At 36.7% G+C, this 22,235-nt stretch overlaps 1 protein-coding gene across 1 annotated transcript; it reads left to right on the top strand.

The window, feature by feature from the left end:
* The first annotated feature begins 4,400 nt into the window (after positions 1-4,400).
* Positions 4,401-20,188, top strand: LOC121384367 (multiple epidermal growth factor-like domains protein 9). The gene is made up of 7 exons (XM_041514731.1): positions 4,401-4,598; positions 8,684-9,175; positions 10,261-10,431; positions 10,960-11,184; positions 12,863-13,024; positions 16,672-16,776; positions 19,473-20,188. The coding sequence occupies exons 1-7, from the start codon at positions 4,496-4,498 to the stop codon at positions 19,781-19,783; spliced, it is 1,569 nt and encodes a 522-aa protein (XP_041370665.1). The 5' UTR covers positions 4,401-4,495; the 3' UTR covers positions 19,784-20,188.
* Positions 20,189-22,235: the final 2,047 nt, after the last annotated feature.

Below are 22,235 nucleotides of genomic sequence, written 5' to 3'. Positions count from 1 at the left end.
ATAGTTTTCATTTCAAAGTCTGAATTCACATAATTTAACAAACACCCCACAAATGATCAAACATGGAGGCCCTATAATACCCATACACACACCTGCTTCATAGTTATTGACCCCATCTTTGACACTGGTGGGGTCAATTTAACTTCACCAACAGAAAACTATAATGATATAATGATTGTTTCTGAATATACTCCTAAAGTGCCATGGAATAAAGTGTGTAATTGAGGAGGTTTCAGAGAGGAAATTCCAGATTTTAGTGCTACACAAGAACTTCTTATATTTGTACTATTAAGAAGCTCGCAGTAATTCCTTGCCTTTCAATACTCTGCAATATTTTCTGTCACTTGACTCCATAACTGTTACTTCTTGGATACACGTGCATTTTTAAAAATATGAAATGCATTTTGTGATATTAAAAACACCAGGATGAGCAAGAACACTTTGAATGTATGGAAATGGATAACCTAAACAATAAAAAGTAAAGTATGATCTCAGTTATCAAAAATGGCTCTAATAGTCAAAAATGTACGTTAGTGTTTAAAAACTAGGGTATGTCCCTTTAAGTTAGTCTCCACTATCAAATAATATCCGTATTCCATGGATAGTACTTTAAACATATTACTGCTTTTCTGTTTTCATTTCCATATGGGCATTTTTTTTTTAATTGTGTAATTATGTACTTTATTGAATGTTCTGTTAATTGCTTGTCTGTCTGTGATATTCTTACATAATAAACGCTTGGAAGCTAATGGTGCATCTAGTATTTGTTTCTTAAAGTTTGAAATATCGGTTGGCTTATTGTTTGCTTAATATTTGTATACAATGTATGTATGCAGTAATGCTATTGCCTTGTGTTAAGCAAAGCTGTTTATGATAAAGTAAAGTTTGTTTTACCGGGTATTTAAGCACATTGATTTTTTATTTTATCATCGGCTGTTGGACGTCAACATTTATGATAAAGAGAATGCACATATACACACATCAAATAATATCTATATTTCATGGATAGTGCTTCAAACATGTTACTGTTTTAAATTTCTGTTTTCGTGTTGAAATGGTCTTCTTTTAATTGTGTAATCTTGTACTTGATTGAATACTAGTATATTGAATGTTCTGTTAATTGATTGATTGTGATATTCTTAATAAATGCTTGGAAGCCAATGGCACCTCTAGTATTTGTTTTATAAAGTTTGAAATTTCTGTGACATAGTGTTTGCATAATATCAATGTATGTATACAGTAATACTAGTATGTTGTGCTTAACAAAACTGTTTATGATGAAAAAAAGAGTAAAGTTTGTTTTACTTAACGATGCCACAAGAGCACATTGATTTTTTATCTTATCATTGGCTATTGGACGTCAAACATATGGTCATTCTGACTCTGTTTTTTAGAGGAAACCCGCTGTTGCCACATAGGCTACTCTTTTACGACAGGCAGCAAGGGATCTTTAATTTGCGCTTCTCACAGGCAGGATAGCACAAACCATGGCCTTTGTTGAACCAGTTATGGATCACTGGTCGGTGCAAGTGGTTTACACCTACCCATTGAGCCTTGCGGAGCACTCACTCAGGGTTTGGAGTCGGTATCTGGATTAAAAATCCCATGCCTTGACTGGGATCCGAACCCAGTACCTACCAGCCTGTAGACTGATGGCCTAACCACAACCCCACCGAGGCCGGTGTTTATGATGAAGAAAATACACATATACACACACACACAAAAAGAGATCAACAACAACAACACCCAATAATTGGTACTGATCTTCATTTTTCTGCTATATATACCGTACTGTATTTTTAAGAACAGAAAATAAAACAACTAAATTTAAAAATAACAAAAATAAATCGGTGTTTATAAAACCAATGGATCTGAAGTTAACCATTAATGATAAACTTTTCATGGAAATTTTGTTGATGGAAATAGAGAAAAGAATTATATCTTATTTGGCTGTTTAAGAAATGTATCATATTTACTTTTAAGAAGAAAATAGAAAATACCTCAGAATCAAAACTGTAATGAAATAAGTGATCTGAAAAATGATAATAGTATGACCAGTTCAGAAGTATTGGAAGAAGAAAAATTAATTGATGAGATTTAAGAAGAAACAAATTTAAAATAAAGTTTATTCATTTAGCTCTAGAATTGAAAATTACAACAAGGCTATATGCAAGGTGACCCTCTTTCTCCATGTTTTTTATAATATATGCTTAAATTCTCTCAATATTAATAAGAAATGATAATGGGATTGACATTGTTGGTTAGCAGTACCTCATATTTCAATGTGCTAATGACAACTTTATTTTGGACGGATCTCCTAAATCACTTGAAAGTACTTTAAAAAGTCATTTGGATTGGCAGCAAAACGTTCTTGAAGTGTTAAACTATATACAAGATGGAAGATAGAATATAATTTTCATTTGGGACAATTTAATCTCTTTAGTGTGATTTTTCTTGTTTTAGCATTGGATAAAATTTTATTAGAAATTATAAATCTAAAATACTGATTATCTAAAATATTACAAAATAATATTCTACAAGAAAGTTATCAGCATTGGGTAGAATTATTGTTTTTAAAAACCTTAATAATTCCTAAAATAGCTCATCTGATCATATCATTACAAATAAAGCCTGCTTGCTGAACTAATAAAAAATAAAAATAAATGTGTTTTTTCTTATAAATAAACAAAACTTTTTTTTTTTTTTAAATGATGCCATGAAAATTATGTTTGTTATTAATTTAATAACTGCAATTTCTTGTTATAGTCAGTGCACCACGACTGGTTTTTCAAGGGCCGTAGTATGTGCTGTCCTGTCTGGGAAGAGTGTAATTATTTTAGGTCTGCATCTGCTGACAAAGTGTTAGTAGCCTACCTCAGCCAGACACCAAGGGCCGAATTACAAAGCCCTGGGCCGTAGCTAGGATTTTTTGTTTGGGGGGGGGGGGGGGGCAACTGAGTAGTTTCTTTAGTTCTATAGTGCTTTCCGGATTTTTTCTGGGGGGGCAACTGCCCCCCCCCCCCCCCCCCGCTAGCTACGGCCCTGAAGCCTATACCTTAATCTTGCACGTGTGTAATTACATGTACTTACAATGTAGGCCTATAAACACCTGCGTCTAAGAAAAACAGGCATCGTAGATTTGGCCGTAACGTTTTAAAATTTCATTTCAACTTATTTTCGTGCTTATATCCAATTAAGGTTCAAGCACGCTATCCTGGGCACACACCTCAGCTATCTGGGCTGTCTGTCCAGGACAGTGGGTTAGTTGTTAGTTGTTAGTGAGAGAGAAGAGGGTGTAGTGGCCTTACACCTACCCATTGAGCCCTTAAAAACTCACTCTGGGTTGGAGCCGGTACCTACCAGCCTGCAGTCCGATGGTTTAATCACTGCGCCACCGATGCCAGAAATGTTTCAAATTGTTTTTGTTTGGTTTCTTTTTCTTCTTCTTCTTCTTCTTCTTCATGTGAATAATCCATTCACCACCGAGGCCGGTACGTTTTTTAAGCGAACATTTCATTACACTGGGATAGACTTGTGGAATTACTTGCCAAGTCATCGAAAAAATATCAACATTTGTTTAATACTTTACCCCCCCCCCCCCCCCCCCCCCCAAAACACCAACAACAAAAAAACCAACAACCCCCAAACAACAACAAAACAAAACCAAACCAAAAAAAACCCATACAAAATAACAACACATAATCAGGATATTTATTAGAAACAAAAAACACTTAAAAAAAATATATATATTTATGATTACAGGACCGTAGCTAGGATTTTGTTTACGTTGTAGGATGATGGGGGCAGATGGATTCTTGGAATGAACGAACGAGCAATACGCTAGGGGGTCAGGGAGCAGGCCCCCAGTAGCTCGAGTCACCTCTTAACTAGATATGACTCGAGCTAGCTCCCAAATATATATATATTTTTAATCTAGAGGCTCTAAAATACCATTTTACGGCCATTTCAGGGATGTTAATATTGTTATACATACTAAAACGTCAATATCAATAACCAGTAATTTATTGAATTTATTATTATTTTATTTTTATTTTATATATACATACACACACATTTAAATTTAATTAATAAACGGGCGCGCGTATTTGTATTTGTATCTGGATGTGTGTGTTTGAGAGAGAGAGAGAGAGAGAGAGAGAGAGAGAGAGAGAGAGAGAGAGAGAGAGAGAGAGAGAGAATTAATGCGCTTATAATTTGGTTACTGATTATAAGCCTATTGTTGTTGTTGTTTTTATTCAGGGCAGATTATCAAAATTATGCTGAGTTTACCCTCTTAAAATAAAGAATTTATTAAATTATTATTATTATTATTTTTTAAATTACTTCCCTTGAATAACAGTTCTTTGCTTTATTGTTACGCCATTTTATCGCAACTAGCATGGCCAGTTGAGTCAAATAGTGATAACTAAGAAAATATGCAAAACTGAATAATATATTTTTTATTAATAGATTAATTTAATTCTGTCAAGTAATCATGGATTTGTTTTTATTTTACATGTGGTGTATTTGTCTTGGTAGTGTCTCGGGCGCAGTAACAGCTGATGGTGAATCAAAAAGAACCTACCAGGTTGATTCAGGTGAGAATGATCCGAATAAAGAAACTGTGAATGTTGAAAGTGATGACCGTGACTTATTTGTATAGATCCGACGATGTGCCCGTATGTGCCTAAATGAGTCCAAGGGATTCAAAATTCATTGTTAGATTTATGATAGTAAAATTGACCTTAAAGAATACCAGCAAAAGTAATTATAATTTTTGTGATAATAATAACCCACTAACACGCATGACTTAGGCCTAAGAAATTAAGAATGGAAAATTTACATTAAAAAAGCTCCCCATATTTATTAATAAATTAAATCTGTTACACAATATCAGTCTTTGAATTGGAGAATTTTGTAAATTTTGAAACTACTTGTTAAATTTTTAGTTATTTTTAACCTTGAGTAATACAAAATCTAAAATGTGGAATGAAAATATGGCGGAAATGAAAATTATCAGTATACTCCTTGCTCGATCACGATATTGCGGCATTTACATTTTTGCAGTTTAGCACGCGCAACGCCCCCTGGTGGCATGTTTATTATTAGAAATGTGATGACAGACAACACATTGTTTTGCCTGTTAACAAATTTTAAAAAATGTCAAAATTTAGGGTAAGTATTCATAGTTTTACTGTTTGGTCATAAAATAACAGTGCGATTTTACTGACACCCCTATGCTTATAAATAGCCCCAGTACCTAACACACACATACAATTCTGCTCTGATAGTTGTCAGACTGTCGTCTGGTTGTTGACAATAAAAACGAGGCTATACACTGTCACAGTGTTACTATATTTAGAATGCGTGACCCCTAGAAAAGTATGGAAACATTTAAGGGCCATGCCTATATTTACTGGCAATTTAAACAAAACACATAACTTTTAATAGTGATTTCCCTAGAAATTAGGCAAGGCATGGTAGACCAAACACTTCTGGGGCATTTTCACTATTTTTGGGGCACTTGTTTTTCATTCAAAATACACAAAAATTAATTGAAATAAACATTAATGTAATTTATGTGCTTGCTTGTTTTATAAAGGAAATTTTAGAATTAGTTACTGAAAAAGGCTTGTTCAATCTCAGGGCAGCATGGTGCTGATTAAGACAAGATGGTGCTAGACTATTGAGGCATGGTGCTGCACCATGCTAAAACAAGCTAGGGAAAACACTATTTAATATATTCTTGGTTTCACTTGATAAATATTGATTATATAACTGTTGAATCTCACTAATACGATGAACAATTTAAAAAAATGCCCACACTGTCTTGCAGACGAAGAATAATTATTATTACCGACTTTTCCATTGGAAAATGTAAATATGTTAAATACAACCCAAAACCCCAAAATTGCAACCCAAGTATATTTACCTTCATATATGTTAGTGCATTTCTTTGTTTCTTCCAAATAGTTAAGTACCGCGATATTGTGGTACCCCAGTATACCACTACCAAGTAAAGTAGAATCTCGTTGGGTCGAACATGGAAGGGTTGAATACACTGCAGTGCTTGAACCAAAAATGAAGTCCCACGTTTTTGTTTGGTAATTAAACCCTTATATATATATTAAATGTTGATAGGTTGAACACATCCTGGGTCGACTATATAAGTCTTTGCTTGAGCTAAATTATTGGTTCTGTAAGTGTTATTAGCTATATTTCCCTTGAACTGGTGATCCATGAAATATCAGGTGGGAAATCACCGAACAGAATTAACAATTGCTGCGCTTATTACAACCTTAGGATTTTTTTTTTTTTTAGCTGAACTAACTATAGATGAATCGGGGAATCACAACAATTTAACTATGCAATCCTTTCTTTACCACAAATAAGTGTCAGTTGTCATGTTTGTTAAGTGGCAATCGGTAATGATCTTTCAAGATCACCACTGGCCTGGTCTACAGGCTGGTTCGAAGCCCGGTTCCGGCTCCAACCCAGAGTGAGTTCTTAAGGGCTCAATGGGTAGGTGTACGGTCACTACACCCTCTTCTCTCTCACTAACCACTAGCAACTATATATTATAACCCAGACAGACAGTCCAAATAGCTGAGGAGTGTGCCCAGGACAGCATGCTTGAACCTTAATTGGCTATATAAGCACGTAAATAAATTGAAATGAAATCAAGTACACCAAGTGCCACGGTAACTGTTAGATGAATCGTGATACCAATCAAACAATTAGTGCACACCCGGGCCTCAGCATAAAGCTTTACTTTGAACACGTCTTCAATACCAGTTTTAATTGAACCAATGGGTGACTTAATCAACTGTAAGGGGTGGGATTGAGCTTAATTGATTGACTGCTCTCTTGAAGTGCTGGCATCACAGGGTCGAACCACCACAGTAGATCCATTCAAATTGAAAATCATACTTGATAAAACATATATGGAAATGTCTGCCACATGTACTAGTATGTATAACTACTTAATTCACATGGGGCTTTCTATTGTAAAGTAAGCACAGATATGTAAATATCTATCAACACTACAATGTCCTGTATGCATCTACATGTAATTGGGTATGGGGGGCGGGATTAGCTCAGTGGGTTGAGTGCTAGCTTGAGGTGCTTGCGTCACAGGATCGAACCACCTAGGTGGATCCATTCAGCTGATTGGGCTTTTCTCGTTCCAACCAGTGCACCACAACTGGACAAAGGCCATGGTATGTGATTTCCTTTCTGTGGGAAAGTGCATATAAAAGATCCCTTGCTGCATTAGGAAAAATATAGGTTTCCTCTGATGACTATGTGTCAGAATTACCAAATGTTTGACCATTAAAGGTTAAAATTATACCCAATGAATGAAATTTCATTTTTATTATGTATTAGTGTATATTATATGCATGTCTTCATTCTTCTCAAATATCTACATGTATTTTATGAACAAAATCTCAAAGGTTGAAGCACAGGTTTGAGGATAAAAGTAATTTATATATGACCGTAATATTGCTTTGTACTTTTTATGTGATGTCACAGGGCTTCTAGAGTATGGTAGCCCCACTCCCATGGCTAGTGATATTATTCATTGTTGGGCTAGTAAATATCTGCTTTTGCCATGCTCAACGGCTAGTGAATTGTTTTGGTCCAATGTTGCAGTTAAGTCTAGTTTGTAAATATGAATATCCTGTCCCCCCACCCCCAATATGTTAGTTTTTTTTAAGCTATATATATATATATATATGTCTCTCTTTAGGTGACATATCCAAGTTTTACTATTATTTAGTAAAATTGTATTAACATAAAGTTAAGTAGGGCTAGTGAATTTTTAATCGTGGCTAGTAAATTTTTAAAATCACTGATCCCATGGCTAGTGGATTTTATAAAACATTCTGGAAGCCCTGGATGTCATGTAATATGTACCACTGCATGTGTTCCTTCTCGTGATATACAGGGGTGGGACGTAGCCCAGTGGTACAGCGTTCGGTTCGATCCCAGTCGGTGGGCCTATTGGGCTATTTCTCGTTCCAGCCAGTGCACCACAACTGGTATGTCAAACATTTCCTTCCTTCTTTAGTGACATATCCAATTTTTACTATTATTTAGTAAAATTGTATTAACTTAAAGTTAAGTAGGGCTAGTGAATTTTTAATCGTGGCTAGTAAATTTTTAAAATCACCGATCCCATGGCTAGTGGATTTTATAAAAAAAAATTCTGGAAGCTCTGGATGTCATGTAATATGTACCACTGCATGCTTTCCTTCTCGTGACATACATGTATACCTTGTATCATCTGAGAGGAGTGATGTCTTGGTACAAAATTAATATGCAACATTGGATGTTATAAAAATTAGCATGTAAAAGATCCCTTGCTGCTAATCGAAAAGAGTAGCCCATGAAGTGACGACAGCAGGTTTCCTCTCTCAATATATGTGTGGTCCTTAACCATATGTCTGACGCCATATAACCATAAATAAAATGTGTTGAGTGCGTCATTAAATAAAACATTTCTTTCTTTTTTCTTATAAAAATTAGGCTATAATATTAGTATAATATTATACTAATATTATAAGTCTAATTACATTGCAAAATATTTCTGGCCCATGTTGTTTTGTAGATTGTTTTTGTTGTTGTATGATTCAGTCTAGATTTTTAAAAACTGTTTTGTTTTTTTTCCACCCATTTTCAGTGAGAATTGCTTTAAAGCCTCCAAAAAATATTACAGTATTCCTCGTCACAGAGACCACCATGTATATATCATGGCAATCACCCGCAGTATATCCTATTCATGACTGGAATGCAACTGCTGTGGACTTTGATGACAATACAACATCGACTACACCATCATCGCAAGGCACAACTGTAACATCGACCGTGACAACAACCCCAGTCAGTACGGAGGCACTGAACGCCACAACAACAGCAAAGGGGAGTAACTCTACTAATGGAACTGGAACCAGTCCGGTAGCTCCATCATGCATGCCGCGTGGATTTTTTCTAAATCACAATTATTCCTCAAACGCGACCAATAGTACACAGACACCAAAACTTCATGTTGATTTTGTAAACAACATATCATCACCTGGCAACGTGACAGAAACGGACACCGATGATCTCATGGTGCCATTTGACCAGGCTTGCGTTGAAAAGTACATAGTGCATTATATCAACAATGCAACAGGTAAACATGACTTTAAATTATTACATGTATGTAAATACATGGAAGCTAGTGTTTCCCATACTAAGCTACAGCACTGGTTTTAATGTTTCTTAAAGAGACTAACAGGAATGAGTTTGCTGTCAGTGTCATTGTAAGATGTTTGGACCAACCAGTAGATGCTTTTTGAAAAAATTACATTATAATTATGTTAAACACAGATCTCTTTTCCTAGAATAGATTGTCAGTGCCTGTATACAGGTATTCATATTGTGTTTTTGATTGTTCTAGTTATTTGTAGTACTTAGCTCAAATATCACATCACTTACTAATATATATATTAAATGTATTTTTCATACTGTAGTGGTGTCACTAAGGGGCATGATCTAGATGTACGTTGTTGCTCAGTTGACAGAGTGCTCTTTTGAGGTGTTTTGAGTGAACCCATTTTCTGAATAGATATAATTATAAAGGATCCCTTGATGCTAAAGGGAAACTGTATTAGGTTTCCTCAAAAGACTACGTCAGAATTACCATATATACATGTACATGTAAACTATGTTTTGACATCCAATAGCTAATGATGAATTCATCAGTGGGTTTTAGTGGTGTCGTTAAACAAAACCAACTTTATTTTACTGTCCCACCTGTGCTTATGGTTAAAAAATCGATGTTGAGCAAGATACTGTTCTCCTGACACTGTGTATGAGACCAGTTGCTCTCAGTGTATAAATTCACAGAAACATTGAGTAAAATAATGGAATGATATTGGCATGTGACGAGTAGGTTTTCACCAGTGTGGAATTAGTTTTGTGCAAGCACACGTGAGCGACACCATTTGCTCATGTCAGACCAAAGAGGGATGGTCCTAAAGGGCATCACATATTAGGCGAGTCATACCTATACGTGTACTTAGTGTAAACTACATGTGAGTATCAGTTCAGGCGTGAAGTTTATAAAGGGGCCGAGTTGTCGTTCCCCCGAAAAATACATTAATGTTTTTATAATTTTTTACTTTCAAGAGTAGGTTGGTGGGGGTTCAACCACAAAACCCCACCCCCTGCACAGGTGACTGCAGGTATTATTATTATTGTTATTTCTGTTTTCAGGAGCAAACCTGACTATGATTGTCCAGCCAGCCATTGATGATGAGGATATTACTGAAGCAAATATCACAGGCTTGGAGTCCAACACTACCTACACATTGTATGTAGCTGCTCAGTACATTTCTGGACATATTCTCAATTCTCAGAGCATTGTCACCACAACCAGGAACAGAGGTACCTGTATCCCCCCCAGTAGTGTTAACAATTATTAGTATTTTATCACGCACCTAAGAACAAACACTGAAACAGTATTTGTGTAACAAAAAAGAAGTAAAACAAATATTATTTACTTAAATAGTTGGTCCTTTGCTGTATATAACACACAATTTGTTATTAATATTTACTGCTGAATTAATTTGCCATAACGCAAGTTTTTAAATAGAACCCACTTTTGGCATACTATGTAAAACGTAACGAATAGTCGCACATTCCATTCTTATTTACATATTTGGCAATTTCAGTCTCTGGACCCATATATTTGGTATTGAAGAAAACTGACTTTTTCACTGATGAAAAAACAAATGATGTAAATCACTTACCAAATGTTTTTCATTTTAGACATATTTTATAACAGACCAGGAAGTGTTGTTTTATCATCTGGTTCGCGCGTGCACGCAAGCTTGAGAATTTTTTTGCATGACTATTGATTACTCTACGATATGGCTACGAACAAAAATTATTAAAAACATTTTTTAATTACAGAGTGTCATTGTGACTACTTTGGCACAAATTCCAAACTTGTCGCAGGAAAGAGAGCCAACATTTTGTGTAACCTGACGGGCCCTCGCTGGTGCTTCTGTAATGTAGGATACACTGGGCTTTTCTGTGAACTCTGCGCCCCGGGCTACTACCGAAGTGGGCCTATGTTTGAATGCCATCGATGTCCCTGCAGTCCAGAGCTGACCATCAGACCGACATGTTACTTCAGTGAGTGTCCTTCTAATAGTTCTATGGGTTGTTTTGTTTTTGATGGTTGTTGTGGTGTTTAACCTTCTGTTTAAGAATGTCTACTAGTCCACCAGCCTATAGAACAATATACAAATATTAATTATTTTTGTTTAACAATATATTTATTTATACACACACACACACACACACACATGTATTGATAACAAAAACATGATTAAATTATTAACCACACTTGACATAACGTGGCAAACGAACGAAATCAAACCCCAAACCTGTTTTGAAATATTTTAGTTTTTGGGTGGGGGGTGGGGGGGTGTTTGTTTTAGCTATATCAGCATTTCAATGTATCAATTGACTAACATGGTGTTCGCGTGTTACAACCTGAAAATGTTTGGTCCGAACATCCATTATTAAATGTTGAATAATGTAAACAATGCATGTATGTAATGCCGTTTTAGCCATACATTTAATTTTTGCTTCCGTTTAAGCCATATAGCCATAGGTTTTAGTGTCATTTGAGCCAATGCTTGGCTCCATTTTGTCTATTTTAGTTCTGTTTTCATTTGGGGACGTTTTGGTACGGTTCCATTTTCGCTATAACCCATTTCCGGAATGTCACCCTTGTGCAGTTTGGAACTCCTGAGTAGTCTATTGGCAATATGTTATGTATTGTTGTGTATTTTGTCATCATTCTGAACCGTTTGATTGAATGATTTGGAATTCTGGCATGGCTGACGCGGGCGGAGTCGTGGATTCAATGCAAAATAATAAAATAAATAAATAACAGTCGGTCAGCAAAAAAATCAGATTGCTCGTCGGACTGGTAGTTGCATTTTTAAACTTGTCCGTCAGAATTTTTACTCGCATTTGGCGAGTGGGCGAGTACTTTCTGCAGTCCTTTGTACTATAGTTTTCCATTTTGGCTTGCATACAACACCTTAACCATATGTCTGACACCCTGCGTGTGCTCTAACCTCACCGTGGTGCAGGGGTGTAACATTCTCTTTGAAATGGCCAATACAGCACAAAATTGGTGTTTTTAGTAAAAGTCAGTATCTATCTCTGATATTTGTATTTTTGCACAGTCCTTTACACTGTGTTTTTATTTAAATGTTGAATTTTTATATTAATGTTGATCATCACTTTGTTTTCCCCATTACCATAGTTTGACACCCAATAGCTGATGTATTTTTCGTGCTGGGGTGTCGTTAAACATTCATTCATTCCATATAACCGTAATAAAATGTTTTGAGTGCGTCGTTAAATAAAACATTTTATTTTGTTTGTTTGCATACAACACATACATATAATGTGGTTCAGTAGAATAATGATTTTTGTCTGACTTCATGACCGCCGTCAATATTTTGTTGAAGTGATTAAGTTTTTTATCACGAAAGTAATCTGAGGTCAAAGCCATTTGAGACTAGGTTAAGAATCTGAAATGGCTTTTACCTTTAAAAAACCTGTTTGTTTTTTCTTCTAACACCTTTTTAAAAACTGGCTAGCAGTTATGTGAATTAATTTACGAGTTCATTATTAATTAAAATTATTTGATGGGTGAGCCATGATGTCTTTACTGTTCTCCCTCCCAAGAAATATTCTGCATCCACATCAGAAAGATTTACGGTACCTGTCGATAGACAATTTTTTTTAGTGTTTATGCTGTTACTAACTTATACTTTTGTTGTGCTTGCAGGAGAAGGCTATCTAGTATGCAACATGTGTAAAAAACGATACAGTGGTGCCATGTGTGAGAACTGTGCTTACGGCTTTTATCGCTACAATCGAAAATGCATTCCATGCGAGTGTCATGGCAACACATATCCTGGTGCCACTCAAATGTGTGACCCATATTTAGGTATTTTACCTCTTTAATTGTCCTTATTTATTATAATAATGTTGTTTACAGCTACAAGTGGTTCCAAATGTCTCAAATGTCTCAAATGTCATTTACATGTTGCATATGAATAGGGGTGCAACGATACGGTCAAAACCGTATTGCGATATATTGCGATATAAGAAACCGTATTGCAATATGTATTGCAATATAGTTGATATTATTTAAATTTAATATTTATGGGTTGGGTCTTTTTTTTAATGAAAACAGAAGGCATAACTATTTAATGATTTTTATTAGTTTCAGCTGTCAGGCTAAATGTTTTAGGCCATATTTTTATTTTTTAACACAATACTTGTCTACTAGAACACCGGTGTGACGGTGTCAAACTATTTATAAATTATCACATTCGGAAATCCTTACTATCGGGCTTTTCCGTTGCTGCTCGCTTAACACGGAAATGTACGTATTGAGTCGCTATGTTTCGGCAGATCGACCAAACCAGAGCCGAGGTTATTAGCCGAGGTATTTTGAACGATTGGCTGAAGTATTCCGAGTTCAGTGAAAAACAGCGAAGTGTGATTCTCACTTGTTGGTTTATTTCTTTGAAGATGATAGCCGTAGCCGTATTCCAACGTAAATGAACAATGAATGATAATGTGTAAGTAACAAAACATTTATTTATAATTATCGTTAACTGGTTATTTTCAATGGACATTAAACACGTTTTGTTTAGAAGTCAGAACCAAGTATAACCGACCTATCACTTCGTATGCCAACAAGTAAGCCGACTACGCTTAACGTGATAGTTACACTTCCTGTCACCACCAATTAATAAAATGATGTGGTTTTTGTTTGTTTATTTGCCTATTTCAAGTCAAATAAAATACAAGGAAAAAAAATAGCGTATAAAAATCGCGATACGCAAAACTGTACCGCAGTTCGTATCGAGCTGATAAATTATCGCGGTATACCGGTTTATCGTTGCAGCACTACATATGAATGTGTTCTTCGTTGGATGTTGTGATTCTCATTGTGTATGTATGTGACGTGTATATGTAGAAACCTAGGAAATATGTTTAACTCCTTATATTTCTCAACTCTTTATGTACAGGTTACTTGTTGTTTGAGTGATATTTTCTGAGTGACAACTTATCATAAATATTTTCCCTATTATGAGTGATACAGGTCATTACGATCATTTCATTTGCGTGTTGCTCGCGCAAATCTAATTTTGCATAACCGATTTTTGGTTCGCGCAAAATTTGGAACCCCATTTACTTGGATATAATGGGTTACACAAAAAGGAAATGGGTTACATGGATTTATTTCTGTGTAACCGATAAATGGGACACACAGAAACCTGTGACACATGTGATAATATTAATTCAGTAAAACCCCATCTAACAACTGTTGTGTAATAATTAAGAAAAAGAATGAGCCCAAGCTCACAAATAACTAAAGCATGTTTGACCCTTGATTACTCTTACAGTTCAATGTAAATGCCAATACACCGTCATCACCTATTAATTTTATCAGTGAGACATTGCTGATGATAACGAGAAAGGAGGGTGGGACGTAAAATTTACAATCAATATTTACTAAACAATCATCATTTTTAAAGTTGGTAATTTGGTATTAGGACCACCTCACTGTTAAGGCCAGTTTTAATAGTCGCAATAGCAGAGTTTCACTATATTTCTGTAATCCATACTTTAAAAGTTAAAGATTTTAGCAATTTTTTTTAATTCTTAATATTCTTTTGCTAGTGTCTAGACAAACAATGCAGTAGAAAAGAATAATTTTTAGTCCCCTATCAGTCCACTGGAGTGGACTATAGGTTTTTGTCATTCAAGCTGTCTGACCGGCCTCGGTGGCGTCGTGGCAGGCCATCGGTCTACAGGCTGGTAGGTACTGGGTTCGGATCCCTGTCGAGGCATGGGATTTTTAATCCAGATACCGGCTCCAAACCCTGAGTGAGTGCTCCGCAAGGCTCAATGGGTAGGTGTAAACCACTTGCACCGACCAGTGATCCATAACTGGTTCAACAAAGGCCATGGTTTGTGCTATCCTGCCTGTGGGAAGCGCAAATAAAAGATCCCTTGCTGCCTGTCGTAAAAAGAGTAGCTTATGTGGCGACAGCGGGTTTCCTCTAAAAACAGTGTCAGAATGACCATATGTTTGACGTCCAATAGCCGATGATAAGATAAAAAATCAATGTGCTCTAGTGGCGTCGTTAAATAAAACAAACTTTACTTCAAGCTGTCTGTCTGTTCCACATGTTGTTTTTCAGACTTTAGAAAAATAAATTTTTGCAATGCTTTAAAGGAACATACCCTAGTTTTTAAACACTACAACATGTTTTTTCACTATTAGAGCCGTTTATGATCGCCGAAATCAGAGATTACTTATATTTTATTGTTTAGATGATCCATTTCCATAGATTGAAGTGTTTCTGGTCATCCTGGTGTTTCTAATACCACAAAATGCATTTTGTCATATTTTTAAAAACGTACCTGCGTCTGAGAAGTAGCAGTTATTGATTTCGAGTTCTAGCCTTATTTTTAAGGATATTTATCAGTTTGAACGTCACAGACTCTTCTTTCACTCTGTTGTAACTTTATCCAAATGTGGTACAGGGGCCTAATGCACTAACCTCTCGCAACTTTGCGATCTCGCAGTGCAATGCTAAAAGACTTACAAAGAGGATGCTTTGTTGTCTAGCAGAGCCTAAGAGAGCTTTGAGAATTAGGCCCCTGGTTTGTAAATTAAATAAACTTAGTGTCCACTTTTTACAAGTTAAAACTAGAGTCAGCACCTTTAAGATACTGAGCTAAAATGTTATGTATAGCTTTATCATGTATTGTTACAGATCGGGTTTGATTTCCATGGTGATTTACCACATTTTTGACTGCGTTATGGACAGATCAAATTTGACTTTCACGGGGATTTGGGGACGGAACGTAGCCCAGTGATAAAGCGCTTGCATGTTGTGTGGTCGGTCTAGGAGCAATCTCCGCCGGTGGGCTATTTCTCATTCCAGCCAGTGCACCACGACTGGTATATCAACGGTCATGGTATGTGCTATCCTGTCTGTGGGATGGTACATATAACAGTTCCCTTGCTACTAATGGAAAAAGCTTACACATGCCAGCACGGGAGACATGCTCTCCCACTCACCCCAAACTCTTTCCTGTCCTGGATGGAAGTGCCCGCGAAAGTCGACACCTGTGTCCATGACAGGCATGTGCTACAACAGCTTGTTCTGAATGTGCATGTTAAAACCTAATGGAAAAATGTAGCGGGTTTCCTCTCTAAGACTATACATGTACGTCAAAATTACCAAATGTTTGACATCCAATAGCTGATGATTAATGAATCAATGTGCTCTAGTGGTGTCGTTAAATAAAACAAGCTTTATCTTTTCATCAGGATTTATTCAAGTGCCATAACTCTGTCACAGATGGCATGCTGAATGCTTGTTGTTCATTTATGTGGAAATATGTTCACCCAATTTGACTTCATATTTTACAGTTTGCCGATCAGTAACCTAAACTGTCTTCACTAACATGCATTTAGACCATTTGAAGCTATTTAACTATTGGATAAAGAATTCTTCCTACTCTTTTGAAAACAAAATGTCTGAATATTACTTACATTTCTTGCAGGATATTGTATACACTGTATGCACAACACCTCCGGTTTTAACTGTGAAAGGTGCGTGGAAGGCTATGTTGGCGATCCAATTCATAAAAAAAACTGCATGCTCAAAGGTATGTTATTTCATTTTATACCTATGATTTGTTCAATGGGCAATGGGCAACTCTATTAACGTGCCCCTATCCACGAAGGTTCAGGCACGCCCACTACGGATTTAGCCTCTGACTTCGCCAGTGACTAACTCCGGAGCAGGCGGGGGGGGTAAGTTTGAGGTGGGCGGAATTTGGAAAAAAGCCATTTAGTAAGGTCAACGCGAGCGCGGACCAAATAGCAGACACTTCGCAAACTTGAAGTAACACCGAGTGGGAGCCGTGCTCTGATTGGCTGAATTTCGATTCCTCGGTGAAGCCTGTATTTTACCTAAGTCTACAAAGAGTAACTGCATCCAAAAACATGTCTGGACTCTAACATTTGACCCAAAATAGTTAAGAATGCTAAGCCGAAAGGTTTTAAGGTGATTTTGAGTGATAGATCGGGCGCCAAAGTAAAATGCGTTAGACTATTTATAAAAAAAATAAACATAAGAATTTTGAACTCGATCAAAAATGTTTAAAGTCTAACTAGCCCAATAAAAAAGGTTGGTACTCACGGAGGCAAAGGTTGGTAGGAGGTTAGTGGGAGATTGGTGACTACGGCGAGGAGAGCCAGACTCTGGAATCGTAGTTGGGCAGGAACTGGTGGAACTCTGGTGTCCCCATGGCCTTGGCAGCCTTGGGGTACTGCTCACCGCCGAAGAGCTTCTTCAGGATGCGATGGATTGAAACGTTATCCATCTCGGTGAGCAGCAGGGCCTGGTTGTAGAGTTGTCCCTTGCGATATGTCATTAGCAGACACTCGATTCCATCGTTCAAGCTGATGACGTGGCTTTCGTGCTCTCCATCGCCGTAGGGGATCTACCAAAATCCCGGTTCGTGCGGGGGACAAATAAAATTGTCCCGATGTTTAATGCCAATCCTATAGCATCGGCCGTATCGCTTGTCCAGGTGGCCGTGAAGCATCCAGGCTTGAGTGCCTTCCACTGGTCCCGCCCCTTTGGGGGGCGGCGGCGGTTGTTGAGGAGGGTCCCTGCTGGTGGTGGTCGCAGTCGTCTCGGCCTTCCTCTTTCCAACGGCAGGTAGGGCCGAACTCCGGGCGCGCTCCTCCTTGGTAGCACGGTCTAATTCCGGAGTTGAAGTAGAGTGGCGAATAGGGAGCCTGACCGCTAACTCCGGGAACATGGGTTCAAATGGAGTTGGCGGTGGCGTAGTCGGCCGTGTGGTTTCTGTCCGGAGCTTGTCCGACTTCTTCCTCTTGGTCGCAGGCTGGGCTGTGGGCGGTTTCACAGAAGGAGCCGCCACCAGCGGTTTAGCCGCTGGCTTTGGCCCCCCCCTGTTCCTTCCCTAGCGCGCTTTTCCTCTTCCTATATCTTCCTCTCTTCGGAGATGGTGGGTTCCCGTACACCAAGGTCACGGAAGCCCGTGACCCGGTGTACGATACCCGGTATTCTAACAGCATTCCGTAGGACTTGAGCAATCCCCCCAGGTGGGGGGGCAGATCGAGAGAACAAGGGCTGACGTCCGTCTTCATCGAAAAAAAGTACAGAAAAAAAAGCAAGAATCGATTTGTTCAGAGGTTTAGCAAGTTGCATTATCCCTGCGGAGTATTAGAGTAATTAATCTTAAAATGAAATGAATGAATGGATGAATGTTTAACGACACCCCAGCACAAAAATATACATCGGCTATTGGGTGTCACATATGGTGGCATTTGTTGGAAAAAGTACTGGTTATCTGTTTAACTTAGATTGGAATAAAAGTAAACAGGCAGGTACATAAATTTCAGGGTTATATATATTTATGACAATTAGATTGTGCATTAAAAAAAAAAATATATTGGTGGATTAATCGCAGAGAAGAGCCCTTTTTTAAGTTAAAAGTTTTATGGTTACAGCAAAGAAATCCATGAGGTTCATGCGAGGTCCGAATGAGACCTAGGGGAAACATTGATACATGTATGTAGAGAAACAGAGATAGAAAAAAACAGGTTACTGTCTTAAGAATATCGGCTGTATCCTATGATGGTTGGAGTGATAAATGCATTCGCCATTCGACCTGAGCATTATGGGCCAGTATCTTACAGCAGTATTTCTTTATTTTATTTATTGAAAAATTGTAATTATTCTAAAAAAATGTAATGCAAGTTGTGTATAATCAGTCTAGCTAGGCATTTGTAGTAGGACATTATGTAAGATGCCAGTTAAACATTTAATGACACTCCAGCATGAAAAACACTTGGGCTGCTGGGTGTCAAACAAAGGTACGTGTTGTACAAGATACATTACGTGATTCTTTTTTAAATACAAAAGCTGTTCTAGTTACATTGTATCTCATCAAAAAGCATTTTAAAACTCCAAGTTGAAAATATATATGGAAGTATTTGTATATACTGTATTGAAGATTGTAATATTAAACTATTACTTAATTTTCACCTTGTATTTCAACTGTAAGCATCATCAGTACATTACCTAATCATTCTATAGTCCTTCCCACCGGGAACGCCATTTTTAATACTCTGGAATTTACTACGAGTTATTTATTTTTGAGCCAATTGTTTTTTAAATTACACACAAAAATAGTGTGTGTTTGTTTTGTTATTTCCAAAAATCTTTACATTTTTTTCTTACGTCAAACCAAACTGAAATTATTTACAAAAAAACATTTATGTAGGAGGATGGGATGGACTATAGAATATACAATTTTGTACCTTGCAGAAGATGTACCAGGTGAAGGTGGCATGCCGAAGGGTGTAATTGCGGGAATATGCATTGCCATCATCCTGACGCTGTCTGGACTTGTGGGCTTTGCTGTGTATCGTCGATGGAAGATCTTCCCTCCTAAGAAACCGTTCTGGACCGTGGAGCTGAAGGAAGACCGAGACAGCGTGAATTTCAGCGCAGTTCCCGAGAACGACTTCCAAAACGACACAGCAGGAGTGGATGATTTAAGTTTCTATGAAAGTCACGGAGGTAAAGTCTCGGGTAAAGGTGTTTCTCGCTATTCGCCACTGAAGGAGGACATCTAGTGGTACAATCTAACACGTGACGCGATCTTATTTGTTACATTAAGAGGTCTAGGCCAGTGCAAGAATGTCCTGTCTACAAAAAAAAAAAATTGGTATGTGCTTTCATGTTCATTTGAAATTTTTGAGCAGGTTAATGTCAGTCATAAAAATCTATAATTTTTCTGAAATGCCTTTCTGTAGTTTAATCATATATATCATGACATACATGTATACAGAATATAAAATCCAAATTTTACTTATTGAATGCTTGTTTTCTCAATTCTTGCACTGACCCATCAGGAAATGTGGGTGGGTTTTTTAAAGTTCTTTGTTGCAGAATTTTTGAAGAATTACATAATTGTTTTTTTTTGTTGTTTTTTTGGTTCATGTAACACTTTAAAAAAAAAAAAAAAAAAAGATTTCTGATTGTTTACACAATATATATATATATATATATATATATATATATATATATATATATATATATATATATATATATATATTATATAATCTCAGGACTGTTCTAAAGTTGATCACATGAGGCAGTTAGGAGGTGATGTAATTATTTTATGACTGGTGGTTAAGCTACAATGTTTTTTCTTTTAATACTTAATTTAAATGAAATTTTATATTGCGGGTGGTGGGTATACAAACAAAATTGCCTTCCACTCCCCTGCCTCCATATGGTCAATTCTTGAACAGCCCTCATGTTCTGATATGTGGTGAAATTTGATCTCCTGAATGCTTGAATTCATAATTGTGTAACAAGTTTTTAGGTTAATGTTTGTTTTTTTGTGCTGGTTAGTTTTTAGAGCTTGCAGAGTGCATGCACCTTTGTAAATGATGATTTAACATTCATATATCATTTCTGTACATTAACATTTCCTGATATTATATTATAATCATTGCAATTTTATTTGCAGAATAAATTTTTGATATATTGTATACGGTAAATCATGAAATATTGGCAAACATGAAGTGTCATTGGTTTTAGCAGGACCATGCCAGTGACTAAATACATGCAGAGAAAATTGTAGACCAAGTACAGTGTGCGATTTTGAGGAGAGTCCGGGAGCCTGAGGCTTGCAAAAATCACATAGGACTCTTTAGCTTGGCTAGCATACGAGCCCGCATGGCTTGTAAAAATTATTTGTACAAATTACATTGATTCTTCAAAATGACACAGTCAACATATATCCGACGCCACATAACTGTAAATGAAATGTGTTGAGTGCATCGTTAAATAAAACATTTCCTTCCACCTTCCTTTCTTCCAGTCAACATATATCTCAAAATCCTGGGAAACCACAGTCTTGAATAGTGATCTTTTCCATGGTTTTATGCAAAACATTTAGTGTATCTTCAGTTCTACTGGAGACGCACGGCATAGCTCGCTGGTTTGGTGGCAGGCTCTGAAGATTCGCAAACAGGGGAGTCTTAAAGACACTTAAATGTTTTAAACCAAAATCGCACACTGAAGTATTAGTCACTCATAAGGCAACACCACAATACAAGTGCCTCATACAGTGTTCGACAAATGTTTGAGGAAGTAACTAGCCCTCACAGACACTTTGGCTAGTGCCCTATATATATAGGGAATAACTGGTTATTTCTGCTGTCCTGCAATCCTACAGGAATATTCGGAAAATCATTATTTATTCCACTTTTGTGTACACAAATAGAGTATTGTCAACCTAGCAAGGCTTTTGCCGTATGACGTCATACATGATGCATGACGTCATTCTTTGTAAGACGCTAGCTACATTCTGACACATTAAAAAAGCATTTATAAACTCTAATTTATAAATAAATATACAAGTTTTGTATTGTTATCACAGAACTAAAAGTTATTTGTATTTACTGCACTTCAACAAATGATTTAAAGAGTATGTTTATTGAAAATCTACTCTGAAATACTCGAGTCGAGTTGGGCTTATGTCATGTGACCGATATTTTTGGTCAATGACCGAAAATATAGAGATTTATCTAATCATCATATCTTGCCAATGTATACAGTGATTGTGGGATAAGTTACAGTAATACAGTTGATAATTTCCACTAGTCCAGACGAAATCTTACTAGCTGGGACTGATGGCTAGTGGATTTGTTGAACCCTGCCTCATATTAGAATTGCCCATTGCATAGCAGCTGAAATTGTAATGTTGTCTATTGAGGCACTCTTTATTGTGTGCTCTCGCCTTTAGTGTCATAATGTCGATAGTATAAAGATTTTATGTGAGATTGAATGTCACTAATGTGAGATTGAATGTCACTAATGTGAGATTGAATGTCACCAATGTGAGATTGAATGTCAGTAACATGGTTAACTTCCTGACATGTGCTCAAGATTATAGTTTCGTTTGCAGTCGCTCTTTTCTCTTAATGTTGGTGTGATATCTAATTTCTTTCCATCAATATATTCCATTGTGCTAATGTCATAAAGTTTCAGTTTTAGACGTAATATATCAGTGAA

This window comes from Gigantopelta aegis, chromosome 10 (assembly GCF_016097555.1).
Source record: "Gigantopelta aegis isolate Gae_Host chromosome 10, Gae_host_genome, whole genome shotgun sequence".
In the NCBI taxonomy this organism is placed as follows: Eukaryota; Metazoa; Mollusca; class Gastropoda; order Neomphalida; family Peltospiridae; genus Gigantopelta; species Gigantopelta aegis.
Note: the sequence above shows the minus strand (reverse complement) of the source record. Positions and strands in the feature narration are given on the sequence as shown.

What these genes read in the sequence shown, in the direction of transcription:
- LOC121384367 (XM_041514731.1), top strand. Translation starts at nt 4,496, where the DNA reads ATGGATTTGTTTTTATTTTACATGTGGTGTATTTGTCTTGGTAGTGTC. An exon ending in TTATATCAACAATGCAACAG is followed by an intron (nt 9,176 to 10,260) that starts GTAAACATGACT and finishes TTCTGTTTTCAG; the next exon opens with GAGCAAACCTGACTATGATT. An exon ending in AATGTGTGACCCATATTTAG is followed by an intron (nt 13,025 to 16,671) that starts GTATTTTACCTC and finishes CATTTCTTGCAG; the next exon opens with GATATTGTATACACTGTATG.